The sequence below is a fragment of the Phacochoerus africanus genome, chromosome 8, assembly GCF_016906955.1.
Source record: "Phacochoerus africanus isolate WHEZ1 chromosome 8, ROS_Pafr_v1, whole genome shotgun sequence".
In the NCBI taxonomy this organism is placed as follows: Eukaryota; Metazoa; Chordata; class Mammalia; order Artiodactyla; family Suidae; genus Phacochoerus; species Phacochoerus africanus.
In genome coordinates this window covers 100,501,540-100,518,445 of record NC_062551.1, presented here as the reverse complement: position 1 = coordinate 100,518,445, position 16,906 = coordinate 100,501,540, and the positions used below count along the sequence as shown (strand labels likewise).

Sequence of the window (16,906 nt, the reverse complement as noted above, 5' to 3'; positions counted from 1 at the left end):
CAAACCCTGGCTTTATATATAGCTTTATGCTTAATTGGAAATTACTTCAAAATCTTTATCGGGAGACAGATCCATTCTGGGTGGAAAGTCTAGTCCTGAGTGCTGTGCAGGGCCCACCTTGGACCTGTGCTGGCCTCTCCTGCTCCCTATGGTGGATAGGGGTCCTCAGTCTTCTGCTCCACCTGTTCCCTGAAGAGCTCCCCCTGCACACAGAGGTTCACCCCCACCTACACACGTGGGAATCCCTCACACCCCTCTCACCAGGCCATTGGAACATTCCACTGACCCTTGGTCTCCACAACTGTCCCTCATGGGTGACCGCCATGCTCCCAAGGTCAGAGAGTGGCATCCCCACTGGATCTGGGGAGGCCTCCCCAAGCCCCGGGAGGGGGGGGGCACTTACCAAACTTGCCACAGGGAACTGGGGAATCTTCTCTGCCTCTAACAGTTTAGCAGTGTGTCTGGTCTGGCCATCTCCTGGAGGCATAGTGCTCTCTCCATCCTGCCCACCCTCCCCAGGGAGAGCCCAAGTCCTGCCCACACAACATGCCATCACTCTCCTGCCCCAGCATCCCAGTCCCTTTGTTAACTGCAGCACCACGTCCGTGCAGCTCAGTGCTGGTCCTGCCCCTGTATCCGCCCCCCCACACACCAGCTTCCCATCTCGCCAACTGCTTTCTCTGGTCACTTCTTCAGTAAACACGTAGGAGAACCTACTGTGTGCTGGGCTCCAGCTCATGGACAACAGTGGGTAAAAACAGATACAAGGCTTCACTCACAAGATTTAAAACCTAGTGGGAAGAAAAATCAAATAATCCAAAATATAATTATAATCCACTCTAAACACCTTCACAGAATACAGGTCCTTGACAGCATGGAACAGAGAGCCCAGCCTGGTCTGGGAGATCAGGGGAAGACTTCCCAATAAAAGGCTCTAACGCCTAAACCCGAGGTTCAGCAGCCACGAGCAATACCGGTGTAGGAAAAGCAGGCCAAAGAAGGTCCCAGAGGGACAGGTGAGGAGCACAGTGGGTGTACAGTGCTGGGCAACCCATGAAACCAGGTCATCACCGTCAGGGCACAGGGTGAGCGGGCACACAGCAGGGATGAGGCCAAGGAGATGCTGTGGTCCTGGATCTGCCCGCGTCCTGTGTCGCCCAGGCAACAGGAAGTGTTTGGAAGGTTTCAAACAAAGCAAGGCAGAGGCATGGGTGAGATGAGGTGGATCAGGTCACCTCAAGAATGGGGACCTGGGGACACCAGCAGGGATGTCCTGGTAGTGGATGACTGCATGGTTTCAGGTGGATTTCCCCTGGGGATCACAACACAACTCTGGTCTTTGCTTTGAAAGGCAGTGACAGGTGGGGGTGTGTAGCAGTGGGGTGGTCGGGGAGAAGAATAAGGATCCCCAGTTAGAAAAGATAAAAAGAGAAGACAGACTGGAGAAACAGCGGCAAAGCAGAAGCCACAGCCCAGCTACAGACAGCTCACTGGGTGATGTGGCACCTGATGGTCAGGCCAGTGGCCCAGCTGGCAAGGGACTTCACCCTCCAAGACGGCTGGGCACAGGCTCTGACAGGATGAAAATGACTTTAAATCAAATATAAGATCGCTTTATCCCCAGATAATGGACACATTCATCAAGTTTTCTGAGAAGTTTGTCTACTTTTATAACCCCATATACTTTTAAGATCTGCTCAAACTGCTGAATACCAAATCCATGCCTTATTGTGTTTCCAGACTCTGCATTTCCATCAGAACAGTCACAAAACATTGGCAAAAGTCTTTTGTTTTTACTTGAAGTGCTTTTCCAAAAAATTATTTTCTACACAAAGCTACTTTTAAAAGGGGCTTTGCAGGAAAGTCTGGGGAGAACCGTGCTGTGCTGCTTCAGTTACGTAAGGGAGGAAAAGCCAAATGACTTTTTAAAGGTTTAAATTTCATATCTGTCTACTCCTTAAAGAAAAAAAAAAGTTCTCCCTTAAGTGGGATAAAGACAGTTTTTTTTTAAAGTGCTCCACCTAACGCTAATTCTCTAGTAAATAATGCTAAAACAGTCCTTTAGGGATCTCCTCAGCACAATGTGAGCACCTACATAAGAAGAACCTAAAATTACTAAAAACTAACACCTAAATTCCCAATTTACACTCTTCAAGAAAAATACCATTTGTTGAGTATTTACCAAGAGCTAAACACATTATAAACATCTTCTCATTTACTCCTGACATTTTTATTGGGTTAGAGGTATTACCTATTACTCCCATTTTAGAAGCAGGAAAACTGAGGCTTAGAGACGTTCAACACCTTGAGGGAAGTTACACAGCCCTGAGGCAGGGTGGGGTGGGGTGGGGAGTGGGTGCTAAGTTGGGGAGGGATGGGGGGGGCAGCAATGAGACGGTTAACAGGAGAGATGAGCAAATAATCCACAGGAGCCACACTTCACACTGTCAAAACTGAGAGTCAAACACGTAAAAGCAGAAAACTACAGCAAATCCTATAGGATCATAGATTTCATATACAGAGGTAGACTGACATATATAAAGTTAAGCAGAGCTATAAAGCATGTGTATGTATACCTTCATGGCGTACAAATCTGTATGTGTGTAGATGTGTGTGTGTAAACATACAGCTATTACTCAAGGAGCAACAGAAAAATATCAGAAAGACACCAAAACCAACCTGCAGGAGCTCCTACTGCCAAACTGAGGTCAATTTGAGCACCGAAATAATGACAAAAATTGATTGCAATCCAATGAATAAAATAAAGAGCCATAAGTCCATATTAAAATAAGTAAAAAAATAGAAAGTTTGGTGAAAAATAGAATATTTACAGCATTTAATTACCTCTCTATATAAAACACTTACTATTTCCAAAAAAAAAAAAAATCCTAACTACAGCTGAGAAACCTGTCAGACACCATTTAACCAAGAGATCAAAATCAGAATGAGACAAATCAAAATCCCGTGCATCTGAGAGGACGCACAAGAAGAAAAAGTGCCATTTCTGTGATACTCCCCAGAAATGCTGAGCCTGAATCTAACCATGAGGTGACGGCAAACCAACCCCAAATGAGGGGCATTTGTACACTAACTGGCCTGTGACCTCCACCGTGTCAAGGTCCAGCCAGTTTAGGGAAGGCTGAGGAACTGGCTAGACTGGAGGATGAACAGCTAAACACAAGGCCTGCTCTGAGCTGGACCCTTCACAGTCAAGGGCACCATTGGGACTGTGGTAAAAGCTGAATGGGGTCTGCAACTTGCATGGCAGGAGTGTCTGACTTTGAATGGCTGCGTCCCGGCTGTGCTGGGTGTGGCCGTGTTTGTAGGAAACACATATCCAAGTATTTGAGGGTAGCGAGGTATCAGGATGGCAAATTGCTCTCTAATTTAGGGGAAAAAATTCTTTAAACCACATTTGCATCTTTTCCATGGGTTTGATATAGTTTCTAAAAAAAAGTTTAAAGTATTTAAGAAAAGAACGTTTTCACTCTACAGTGTTAAGGGAGCATAGGAAGATAAAATAGTCATTAAAAGCAGTTATGTCTGCAAATAAGCCCAAAAGTCCAAATAAAATTTCACATGAAACAGTTTAAGTTCAGCTGAATACTGAAATGCCCCTAAAGAAGCAGCTCTAATCTCAGTAGCAAAAAGTAATTATGCTGAACAAAAATCAAATACGCTTTAAAAGAGCAAAACACATTAGTGGAAAGAATCCTTTGGTTCAATCTCAAAACAGAACAGCAGTCTCTGGTTGCAGGGTCCAGAGGAGGGGAGGATGGGGCGCCCCCCTAGGCAGGAGATGGCGGTTGAACACCCACAGGCTCGCCCCCCCTTCCACCTTGGCGAGGCCCCCCAGCTTGAAGGCTTCAGCTGTCTCCACTGGAACTAAGTGCTGCTCTATAACATTTTCTTCTGCTGAATCGATCTAAAACTCAGGGTACTCAGTCCCCTTTCCAGAGTTCACGATTCTAATTACACATTAGGGATCTCTAAAGACAGTTGCAGAGGCCCCTCTGCAGGACGGGCTGAGAGCACAGATAATCCTAATGCTTCTCTAGTGAAGCAGAAGTTTTGTATGATGACTGTTTTCTTACAGTATTAAAGAATTCCTAGAAGTAGAGGTTGTTTGTTTGTTTTTAGGGCTGTACCTGAGCCATATGGAAGTTCCCAAGCTAGGGGTTGCATCAGAGCTGAAGCTGCCAGCCTACACCACAGCCACAGCAACACCAGATCTGAGCTCCTTCTTCGATCTACACCACAGCTCACAGCAGAGCAGGATCCTTAACCCAATGAGTTAGGCCAGGGATTGAACCCAAGTCCTCAAGGATACTAGTCAGGTTTGTTACCACTGAGCCATGATGGGAACAGACAATTTTTTCAATACATACAATTGACAAAGTTTATTATCAAGAAACTTTAGTAGGTTTTTAAAAAGACTATTTTGGTTTTACAATAACTGAAAGACGACAAGCCATTACAGGACATATACAAAGATAATTAAAATAGTAAATACTATCTAAATTAAAAGACTATGTACAAAAATAAACTGAAAATGGTTTAAAGACCTAAATACAAGACATGATATCATAAAATTCCTAAAAGAGAACATAGGAAAACACCCTTGGACCTAAATTGTAGCAATATTTTCTTAGACCAGTCTTCCAAGAGACAACCTACAGAATGGTATAAAATATTTGCAAATGATGTGACCAATGACAAGGGGTTAATATTCAAAACATACAAACAGCTCAACATGATGCAGTATCGAAAAACCCAATGCAATCAAAATATGGGCAGAAGATCTAATAGACATTTCTCCAAAGAAGATAGACAGATGGCCAATAGGCACACGAAAAAATGCTCAACATCACTAATCATTTGAGAAATGCGATTCAAAACTACAATGAGGTATCACCTCACACCAGTCAGAATGACTATCATCAAAGAGTCTACAAATAACAAATGCTGGAGAAGGTGTGGAGTAAAGGGATCCCTCATACACCATTGGTGGGAATATAAATTGGTGCAACCACTATAGAAAACTGTATGGAGATTCCTCAAAAACTAAAAATAGAATTGCCACATAATCACTCCTGGGCAATCCCACTCCTGGGCATATATCCGGACAAAATTATAATTTGAAAAAATACAGGCACCCCTATGTTCATTCCAGTATTACTGCAATAGCCAAGACATGGAAATATCTCAAATGTCCATCAATAGATGAATGGATTAAGAAGGTGTGGTACATATACACAATGCAATATTGCTCAACCATAAAAAAAAAAAAAATGAAATGCCATTTGCACCAAGACGGATGGACCTAGAAATTATCATACTAAGTGAAATAAGTCAGAAAGAGAAAGACAAATTCCATATATCATTTATATGTTGAATCCAAAATACGACACAAATGAACTTATCTACAAGACAGAAACAGACTCATAAACATAGTGAATAGATTTGTGCTTGCCCAGAGGAAGAAGGGTGGGGAAGGAATGGATTGGGGGTTTGGGGTTAACAGATGCAAAATTATTATATATGTGTATAAATGAATCACTTTACTATACACCAGAAATAAACACAACACTGAAAATCAACTATATTCCAATAAAATTTCTAAAAGTGAAAACGAAAAATAAATCAACTAAACCTAAATAAAATAAATTTTTAAAAATTAAAAATAGAGTTACCATATGATCCAGCAATCCCACTCCTGGGCATATATTCAGAAAAGATGAAAACTCTAATTTGGAAAGATACATGTTACCCAGTGTTCACAGAATCCAAGACATGGAAGTAAACCAAGTGCCTATCAACAGACAATTAGCTTAAGATGTGGTAAATGTATATGTTGTGTGGAGATATATATATAGTTACCAAAGGGGAAAGGGGGAAGAGAAATTAGGCATAGGGGATTAGCAGATGCAAACTATTATACATAAAATAAACAACAAAGATTTACTTTATAATACTCAGAACTATGTTCAATATTCTGCAATAACCTCTATTGGAAAAGAATCTGGAAAAATATGTACGTATAACTGAATCACTTTGCTGTACACCTAAAATTAACACAATATTGTAAATAAACTATACTTCAATTAAAAGCATAAATAAAAAAGCAAAGAAATGAAAGAGTCCAACATGGTGCATACAAACTGTCTTTATAAGACAGGCTTTATGAACATGACCCTTGCCCTATCGTGTTTTATACAGTTTCATCCATTGAAAGCACCCGCTGACTGATGTCAGGAAGAAAACAAATGTGCTCCCTTCCTTTGTGAGAGCAAATACGTACACTGTGCTAACTCACCTAGAAGTGGAGGGCTTTTGCAACTTAATCAGTTAAAGTCAAAGACTGATTCATTTGTAAGCCAGTATGGAGAATAAAGAATTTCAAAACACATACTGAGAACCACTTGTTGCAGAGCCGTATTTCTGTTGCAGGGCATGTAGATGCTTCAATTATTGATGTTTTCCCCCAAAGCTCATGACTTGGAAAGAAGTCCCCTGTTTCCCCTCTAGTGACAGTTGCACCACTCGATTAAATGCAGTCCCTCAGGTTCAAACACTCACTTGCTCAAACATTCGTGTACTTACTGACTGACAATGCCATCAGCAGATAAGAATCTTCTAAATTAAAACTGATTTGGTTTTCACCTTCCTGAGGCTGACACCCAGCCTTAGGTAGAGAACCGCTGTGGTGGAAATGAACTGATCTCTCACAACACTTAAAAAAAGGCAGACATTAGTTCCACTGACAGAAAATTATTTTGCAAGAAAGGTCCTCTGCCAGTTCACCCAGGACGTAAACAAGTGACTCTAACAGAGGACTCCAGGGAAAATGCTCAAGGCCATCTCTGTATCTTTCAGAATCACTTAATGAGCCAAACTGCCCAGCAAACAGCTCCCTGGAAGTTAGCACTTTTGGAAGTTTGTGTTCATTCTTCTTCAGGCCATTTAACTAATTAATTCTTCAGAGTTTTAGTAAATCATTCCTTCAGCATACTAAACAATAGTTCCTACTGGCTGAATTTGATCTGATTAAATACCTTTTTTAAAGATGCCTAACTTATGTGAGAGATACACCATTGCATACAAAATTAAAAAAAAAATGCCCTAGGATACGCTGAGAGAAAATAGAAGGGGGAGAAAAATACAAAATAAGGCAAGTAGAGAAGATGATGAGCTTTGAAGGAGCCCACTATTTGCGCAAGGCCAAGGAAGAATCCTCCAGGCAGAAGGAATGATTCTACAGACAACAGAGTCTAGACTGCACGTTCTGTTCAAATGAACAATTGAACCACGGGGGGTGGAGGCAGGTGATGAGCAAGTGCCAGGTGGCGAGAGGCTTTTCATGATACTCTCCAGAATGGGCACAGGGCACTGTCCTAATAGGACTTCAGGTCCACTTCAGTCAGCTTAGAGAGATATCAAAGACTAAACAACAAAAGTTGGAGGATGTCACTTGAAAAATCAAGTTCCCTTGTGGCTCAGTGGTTAACGAACCCAACTAGTATCCATGAGGACATGGGTTCCATCCCTGGCCTCACTTAGTGGGTTAAGGATCCGGAGTTGCTGTGAGCTGTGGTGTAGGCCAGCAGCTACAGCTCTCATTCAACCTAGCCTGGACATCTCCATATGCCGCACTGCGGCCCTAAAAAGACGAAGGAAAAAAAAAAAGTAAAAAAGAAAAATCAAGAATGAGCAGAGAAAAGTGGGTGCTTGTGCAGCCTGATTTGAGGGTGAGGAAGAGGAGGAGTCCAGGGTCTGCACTGAGCACAGGACCACAGGAGGAGGGACTGCGACAGGAGAGGTAGATGAGCGTCAGCAGACAGAGGAGGGTTCCATTCTAATGTCTAAGGGAAATCCAAGGAGTAAGGAGAGTACAGCATGAAGGCTCCCATTGATCTGGGAAGTCCCTGGTTCCATTCAGTCTACACAGTGTGGACCCTCCCAGTTCTTGGACACAGGATGAGGGGATGGCAAGAGAGAAAACACTGGCGCACTCAAGAAACCAGCATGCTACTGGCCACTGGCCATGAGAGAACAAGATGAGAGACTTTATAGTAAAAGAAATCTACGTGCAATGATAATGCAAAGTGATTCTGAACTGGATCTTAGAACAGAGAACAGACAATTAGTAGAAAAACCAGGGACATCTGAATGAAGTCCACAGTGTAGCAAACAGCGATGTATCTATACTAATTTCTTTCTTTTTTTTTTCTTTTTTTTTTTGCCTCTACTAACCCCAAACTCCCAGTCCACCCACTCCCTCCCTCTTCCCCATGGCAACCACAAGTCTATTCTCCAAGTCCATGAGTTTGTTTCTTTTCTGTAGAAAGGTTCATTAATTTCTTAATTCTGACAAGGTGTTCTGATGTCATGTAAGATACTAACGTTAGGAGACTGGGTGAGGCATATACAGGACTACCCTGAATCATGTTTGCAACTTTCCTCGAAATCTAAAGTTAATCTAAAATTTAAAAATTACTTACAAAAAAGAAATAAATCTAAGAGACATTCCCACAATACCATCCATTCCACAAATTAAAGTGTTTCGTGTTCAAGAGATTCTGAATTTATTTTTTAATATTTGTCCGACTCTAAAATGATGACTAATTGTGAAAAACACTTGAACAACATAGAAAATATACTTTTTATCTCGTAACTTGAGAGATAATCATTCTTTACATCTTTCTATTTATAGAGACAAGAATTTTCTCAACCATTATTGACACTAGTCCCCTGGGGGCTTTTCCCTTGATACTGTGTCATAAACTTTCCCTTCTATGTAATTTAAAGTTCTTCGAAAGCATTTACGTGACTACACAATTATTTACACACAATTATACCACAGTGTTTTACCTACTCCACATTTATTGGACATTTAGATTATTTCCAACTTTTCTCCATTTATAAATAGTACCATGAGTATCATATGCACAAATTAAACGGTCAAGCTTATTTCATTAATTCCAAAAAATAGAGTCCCTGTGTAGAAGGAAACATTGACTTAACACTTGATAAATACTATCAATTTATCCCCCTAAAATGATAATGACAACTACACTTCCACCTGCAAGGGGTATTAGCACTTTTTTTTTCTTTCTTTTTTTTTAATGGAAGCTCCCAGGCCAGGGATTGAACTCAGGCCTCTGTGGCAGCCTGAGTAGCTGCAATTGGATTCTTAACCCACTGCACCACAGAGGGAACTCCAGCACTTTTTTGATTATTGTTAATTTGGTAGGTTAAACAAAAACCCTCATCACTTTTAAATGTGTCTCTGTTTGCTTTCTAGTGAGATGGAATGTATTTAAACATATTTGCTTTTTAGCCATTTTTATGTCCTCTTCCACAAATTACCTCTTCATGCCTTTTGCCTATTTTGCACTAACATTTTAAGGCATCTGATTATTTGTTCTAATTCCTTTATCTATTTGGGAATGTCTGCAAGTTGTAGTTGTGGTGAATACTTACTAGTTTGTTATTTCTGTTTTAAGTTTGCTTATTATGATATTCTTTGGTTCCAGAGTTTCATTTGGATGTGTATACATCTCATATTCTTTTATAGTTTCTTCTACAGTTTTTATGTGTTTAGACTCACTCACAGCCCTAACATTCAACAAAAGAAATATGAGCATCAGTTTAAAAGAGCACTTAAAATTAAGATGGGAAAAAGCCAGATCACTTGTCCAACTGAAGAAATCAGTTGTTCTTATTTTCAAGATTTCAAATGTAGGGGTCTTGGATTACATAGTGAATGACAAAATTAATTCCATAACTTCAATCTTACATAGTTATTAAAAATAATACTTACTGAGACAAGTCTTCTCTTAGGAATGTCTAAGATAGCTGGTAAATTTTTTGAATAAAATAGGAATAATATAGCTGAGAGTTTCCAAAAGAACCAAAAAATTAACCTCACAGCACAACTATGTCAAGAAAAGTCTAGTTCAACCAGTTGCCAAGGACACACAGAGCAATATGAGACACCCTGAATCCCATTACTGGCAACTACTTCTCCCACCCTATTTCTAAGCAAGATTCCAGTTTTCTCTACCCTTGTCTTAGTAGCTACAGAGAAGGGGGAATGATTGAGTAGAAAGACCACAGGTAAAGTAGAAAGCACACAGGCTTTAGAACTTGCTAGACGTGGGTTCAAATCCTGGGTCCACCACTAACTAGTTAAGTTTACCCTAAGAAAGTCAAATGATCTCTCAAAGCTTCATCATCTGTAATACAGAGGTCAGTGTCAGTGACAGAGATCAGGCATTCAACAAATTATTTTGTAGTGATTTTCAAAGAAATACCATGCTTGTCATAAAATCATTACCTAAGAATTAAATGTTTATTTTTCAATATAATTTTCACCATTTGTAGCATCTGTACACATAAATCAAATCTTATCTATCTCATAAATATTTAGCCATGTGCTACAGCCAAGGAAAACAGCAACGACACCAAAATCAGATCTGGAGAAGAATAAGTCATAGGGTGACACTTCTGGGGAATGGCCGTTAGCTATAAATTCAGTCTGATGACAGAAGAACAGCACAAATCTGCTTTCTAAGAAAACTGAAAAACTATTTAGGATAAACATATAATTGGCTACAATGAAAACTATAAATACTAAATTTATTAAAAAAAAAACTTAGTTTGGGGGACTGAACATTTTTAATTTGTTGGCCTAAGTCTGCTTTTCTTTTTCTAGAATAAATGCTTCAACCGTGGAGTAAGAGAATCTAAAACAATTTACATTAGTGTGAAAATATAGCTGCAGGGGAGAAACAACAACACAATAAATCACAACCGCTCTCTGAGAAGAAAAAAATTGTTTAAAGAAATCCTGCTGTTAGGGCCAGGTACAGTCCAAATTTATTTCCAGAATTCCAGTGTTGCATAACTGAAGTGTATTTCAATGAAGCTGAACATCAAGCCACATAATTGTCAAATTACTATATTCCATTTTGCTTTTTCAGCAAAGAACATGATGGGACTTGGGGTGAGAGCAAAAGAAGAAAGGAAATTTAAAGCAGTATATTTTGCTTTTAAGAGAAAACAACTTTTGTTTTAAACATCATTTGGGTACAAGATCACAGACTTTCAATATTTTATCCCAAGTCTAATCATTATAAAACAGTCTTTAAAAACCTCATTACTTGTTAGGCACTTTTAAAAGGCACTTTCAGTTGTTTCCATTATTGGAGGGAAAAAAAAAAAACTTATTCAACAAATACTTACAGTACTTTAACTGTTCATTAAAGGAAAATCATAAAATTTACATGCTTCCTTTCCCCATTCAGAATAGCACAAATGTTGGTAGACATTCAACCACATTTTACAGAAATTTTAACAACAGCTGCCTGCCTGTACAGAAACATCATTATAAATTTATTTATATATGTAAATTATATATATATATATATCCATATATATATGGAATACATTTTCCAGGGAAATAGCACCTGCATTTGTTTATTTAAATTTAAATATTAACTAATCAGAGAATTAGTTAATATTAAAAAGCTGTTATCTAAAACCTAGAGATGTATTAATAACCACTATGAGGGATATGCATCTTGGAGCAGATGTACGACCTCCTCTAAAATACGACGTCAATAGAAAAGTGTGAATGTGATCATTGGAGATTAAACCAATCTGGGAAAAGTCTTAGTGATGAATTATAAATAAACTAAGTAGCATTGCTTATTTTCTGGTTCACACACAGGGCAAGTTTATAAATCGGAAGTTGCTTTACTTAAAGCTTTTTAAAAAGACAAATATATGAGATGAGAACTTCAGATTTTTTCTTGAGGTACCAATTAGACATCTTTGGTGACACTGATAAAGTCTGCAGTAGACTATGTGACACACTGTCAACAAGTGATACTACTATTATAGATTTAAATTAATAAATCTAAACCAGCTAAAGCTATCTAATGAAATGCCAATGAAACAATTCATTATAAACTAAAACTGTAAAGGGTGGTGAAAATTATTGTGACTCAAAGGGCTCACCCCATCTCTGGGCTTCTTTTCTTCTTCAGCTTGCTCCTTGAACACAGAAAATGTGGTTTAGACCATATTTCTGGATAATTGCTTGGACCGTGAAAACTAACTTTTCTGTCTGCAGGAAGCCAAGCACTGAGCATGCAGGGGACAATCTATCAGCAGCCAGTGCCCTCTGGGTGGGCACAGCACCATCCAATCAGATGTGGGAGGAACCCTTTATTACTGTCTTAATTCTTTGTTGGCTAAAATATGCAGAAAGTAAGGTTCAAGAAGTGACAAGGACAACTCCCAATGGGAGCCCTGGTCTGCCAGTCACAGGAGAGGCAGGCTAAGGGAGGCAGGACCCAGGCCCCAGCCAAAGCCCTCCACCCTCCCTCACTTCCAGCCCATGGGCATCCACCGCAGCTTAGAGGCTTGGTTAAGACAACATCCAAGGGAGTGCCCATCGTGGCTGAGTGGTTAACAAATCCGACTAGGAACCATGAGATTGCGGGTTCATTCCCTGGCCTTGCTCAGTGGGTTAAGGATCCAGCGTTGCCGTGAGCTGTGGTGTAGGTCACAGATGCTGCTTGGATCTCAAGTTGCTGTGGCTCTGGCGTAGGCTGGCATCTACAGCTCCAATTAGACCCCTAGCCGGGGAACGTCCATATGCCATGGGAGCGGCCCTAGAAAAGGCAAAAAGACACACACACACACACACAAACACAAAAAAAAGACTAAAGATAACATCCAAGTTTAGCCACACCAGCCATCATGGAATGGACAAATGCCTTCAAAGGTTCCTGCAAAGAAACCACAAACACCCCTGGGAAGGCAGACCTTTTCTTCCCAGAGCAAGCAGCTCCTCGGGCCCGGGCTCAGAGCAAGCCCTGGAGGAAAAGACCACTCAACAATGACTCGGAGAATGGTTTCTCTCTTGAAAGATACTCAAAAAGCATTGGTTCAGATATGTGTCTTTTCTACACAACTTTGTGGCCATAAACAATGGATGCCTCCTATAAAAACTCAATAATTTTACACTTAAAAAATGGGGGACAGAGTTAGTTTCCCAATTTTCTTATCTTTCAAATTAAGAGTTTCAGAGGGCTTTCAACTCACTTTTGGAAATATACATATGTAAAACTTTTGATTAGTTTCCAAGAAAAACTGATTGCCATCAAAGAAGATGAAAATTGAGCAGCTGAATTACACAAAACCTTTGTGTAAATGCAGAATGATGGTGATAAAGGAGTATCAGGATTTAGTGGGCTTATCTAGCAATCAATCCTTCAGTTTATTTCCATATCTCTTGGGATGTATCTTCTTAAGCCAGGACAGGGTGACTGACAGTCCCAGTTTGCCTGGGACTGAGCTGGTGGCAGCACTGAAATCCCATACCTGGAGGACACTTCCAGACGAACCAGGAGAGCTGGTCATCCCAGCTACGACCACCACTAAAACTAAACCTAAAAAGCAGACTTCAAACACAAAGATTTGAATCAAACACAAGCCTTGAACAAAGCTTTCAAAAAAGAATCAGGCATATTAATACTTTAATGAGAGCAAACTCATTTTTAATTATAAAAATAAACAATATTAATTTCATTTTTATATTGTACAATTGGGTCCCTTTTAGTCAATAGCTTTAAGGTGTAAAATGCAATTTGTATAGTAATAAATCATAAAATTTTGAAAAAAAAAATAATCCACTATATTGAGATATGTGATTAAAGTTTCTTTATTGAGGAGGTGATCAAACCAACAAGCTTGCAGATGACTACATGGGGCTGCCTTTTGCTTATACAGTCATACAGAATTGACTCTGATAGATTCCTTGAAATGCCTTAGCTTACACATTATTTATTTGATTTTTTTTTTGAGTTCATTGTTTCAAGGTAAAGATAAATAGAGAAACATTTAATACAGTGAAAACTTCTCCACCAGTTCCCCCTCATCTGGCCACCTCATAAGACATCCCACCCAGTAATCATCATTACTAGATTCCGAAATATTCTTGCAAAGTTTTCTTTACAAAAATGCCAAAAAATGAACACATATTCTCTTGCTCTTGTGCACAAAAGACTGCACACCATAATCCTGTTTTGTACCTTTTTTCCCCCTTAAAATACCTTGGAGATCTTTATCAGGTTGTGAGAACATGCCCCTTCTGTTTGCAGTTTCACAGTATTATACTGAATGGTTATCTCTTGATTTATTTTACTGATTCCATACTTATGGATGTCGAGGTTGTCTTCAATCTTTTTTCCAATCACACAATCTGCAGTGAAAAACCAGTCCATGGGGAACTGTGCACACACATGGGGACATGTATGGAGTAACTTCTCAGAAGTGGACCAGCTGGCTCAAAAGAGACTCACTCACGTCTTCCTGCCAAGTCCAGCCCCACAGGAGCCCCACACAGCAGCCCCACAAGCCTCGCGTCAGGCTTGGTCTCCCAAAACCTTGCCAACAGGGTGTTTTATCAAATTTTTATATTTTTGCCAAGATGATGATTAAAAAACAATAGCTCACTATAGTGCTATTTGCACTTGTTCCATTATGAAGAAGTTGAAGATCACTTTGTGTATTTAAAAGCCATTTGCATTTCCTTTTCTGTGACATAGCTCTTTACATCCTTGACCCATTTTTCTGCTGGAATGATTACTCATCTTTTGGGCTGAATCAGCTAGGAAGATTAGTCCTTTGTCTACAATACGAAAGGCATAATTTATTGTTTCCCAGTTAGTCATTTCTCTTTTTCCCTTTTCTTACAGTATTTTTAATGTGCAAAGATTTTTGTTGTTTATTTTGAAAAATGAAATCACCACCCTTTTCTCTTATGGTTGCTAGAGTTGAGTAATAGTTAGAAAATCCTTCTCCACTCCCACACTATAAAAACTTTCTTCTTTGTTTATGTCTATTACACTTACAGTTTATTTCTTACACTTAAATCTTTCACAAATTTGAATTTGTGCCCGGACAAGGCATGAAGTTAAGACACAGTATTTTTGCCCAGGTGGCTATCACCTGTCCCGAGAGCACTTATGGGCTGGCCTCCTTCCCCCATCATCCTAAGACGTGTGTTCTATACATTAACCCCCGGGTGTCTTTGTCTCCTCTGTTTCTGTAGATTTACCAGTCCATCCAAGTACCAAAGCCACATGCTTCACTTATTACAGCCTGCTATTTTAACATGCTTCCGAGGCTAGTGTTTCACACCCAGTAAGAGGGTTCTGTTCTTTATAAGTTGGGAGTCAGGCAGCTGAGGGTTCACCCCCCTTGCTCCTCCCCTCACTGGCTGTGTGACCCTGGGCAAGTGATATAACCTCTCTGAGTTTCAGTTTCCCAATTTGTGACTTAGAGATAATCATAACTTCTTTACTGAATCATTTTGAGGATTAGAGACACACAGATTAAAGCCTTACTAAGCAAATGGTAGACTTTCAATTAATGGAGGCTATCAGCAGTATTTTGCCAGATTTAAAATTGCCAAGAATGTATCAAGACTTAAAATTAAGTTAACCTGCTATTTGTTTTCTCACTGAAGAAGCATAGCTCGGTTGAACAGCTCTCTGAAGAAAGAAGAATTCTGAGGGGAGAGTTAAGAGGAATCTTAAAAGTCTGAGACACTACTTATTTAAAGAACATTCATCGATCAATTAATGTGCTGGAAACTGCTGAATTTTAGTGTTTGAGCACCGACTGCCCTTTGTCAGGAGTCCACCAGCTGTTAATAGCTGGCTGAGGACAAAGTGAAAGCTGGGTCCCCCACTGTTCCCTCTCCCCTATCCCATTCTGCATGTGCCCCTCCCCAACGGGCTCAGTGGCCTTGGCCTTCCCTGCCTCGTGTCACATTTCTGCTCTCCAGACGCCCCACCCTGCCCACCATCCGCCTTGCTCGGCCCCAGGTGTCCAGGCCACTCAGTCTCACACACAGCAACCAAGGGCTCCGCATCTGCATCTCCCTCCATCCAGTCCCAGGTGTGCAGACCCCAAGTCCACGTCTTCTGGATGCCCTTCAGGCTCCTGAAACCCCATCTTCACAAGGTCAGTTCCTCACTCTCACTCTAACCCTCTTCTCATCCCCTGCTTAGGGTCCTGAGCTCACTCTGCAGCCTCTGGTGCCCACACCTGGGTTGTGCTGTCTGGCCCACTCTCCCTCCTCTCCCAGCCAGTCACCTCGTGGTGGGCAGATTCATAGATGACCCCACTGAGCCAGCCCTGTGTGTCTCTCCCCTGTCACTTGCCTCTAGACCACAGACCATGGCAAAGGTGATGGTCACTCCCCCAACTGTATTACAATGGATGACTCCACCTCAGCCACCTGAACAAGGCAGCCTCCTGCTGGCCTGAGAGAGTGGGCGGCTGTGTTGTGCAAGGGCCTCATGGCACTTTGGGGCTCCCTGGAGCTGAGGCTGGCCTCTGCTGGACAGTCAGCAAGAAAGCAGGAACCTCAGTCCTACAACCACAAGGAGATGAATTTTGCCAACAACCATGTGAGCTCGGAAGAGGTGGAACTCGGCCAGGCCAACCACTTCATTTTACCCTTTGAAACCCTGAGCAAAGAAACTATTTAAGCCATGTCTGGACATGTGACCTCCAGGCAATGCAAGGTAACAGTACATGGCTATAAGCCACTAAGTCTGGGGTGATTAGTTATCATCAATAGAAAACTAATACATGCCTATTTATCCCTTAGGAGTTAGCTCGGGAAGCTTTCTTTGATCCCTCTTCTCCTCCCTGCTCCCATTCTGCTCATGCTAAGATGGGTAACCGTCTGAAGCCCGGGAACACCTTACCTAAATCTCTACGACTGGGCCAACCTCACTGCATGACCACCATCTGTTTTATGGGGTTCATCTGCTTTGTTCAGCTTTCAGAAGGCAGACAGGGTCTTAACCAACTTTCC

At 40.8% G+C, this 16,906-nt stretch overlaps 1 protein-coding gene across 1 annotated transcript in view; it reads right to left on the bottom strand.

Annotated features, from left to right (window-relative positions):
- L3MBTL4 (L3MBTL histone methyl-lysine binding protein 4) overlaps nt 1–14,297 on the bottom strand; it is a 243,846-nt gene extending 229,549 nt beyond the window's left edge. Inside the window, 2 exon segments of the mRNA XM_053743522.1 lie at nt 13,396–13,463; nt 14,230–14,297. Of these exon segments, the coding sequence (XP_053599497.1) occupies nt 13,396–13,463; nt 14,230–14,297 (136 nt within the window).
- Nucleotides 14,298–16,906: the final 2,609 nt, after the last annotated feature.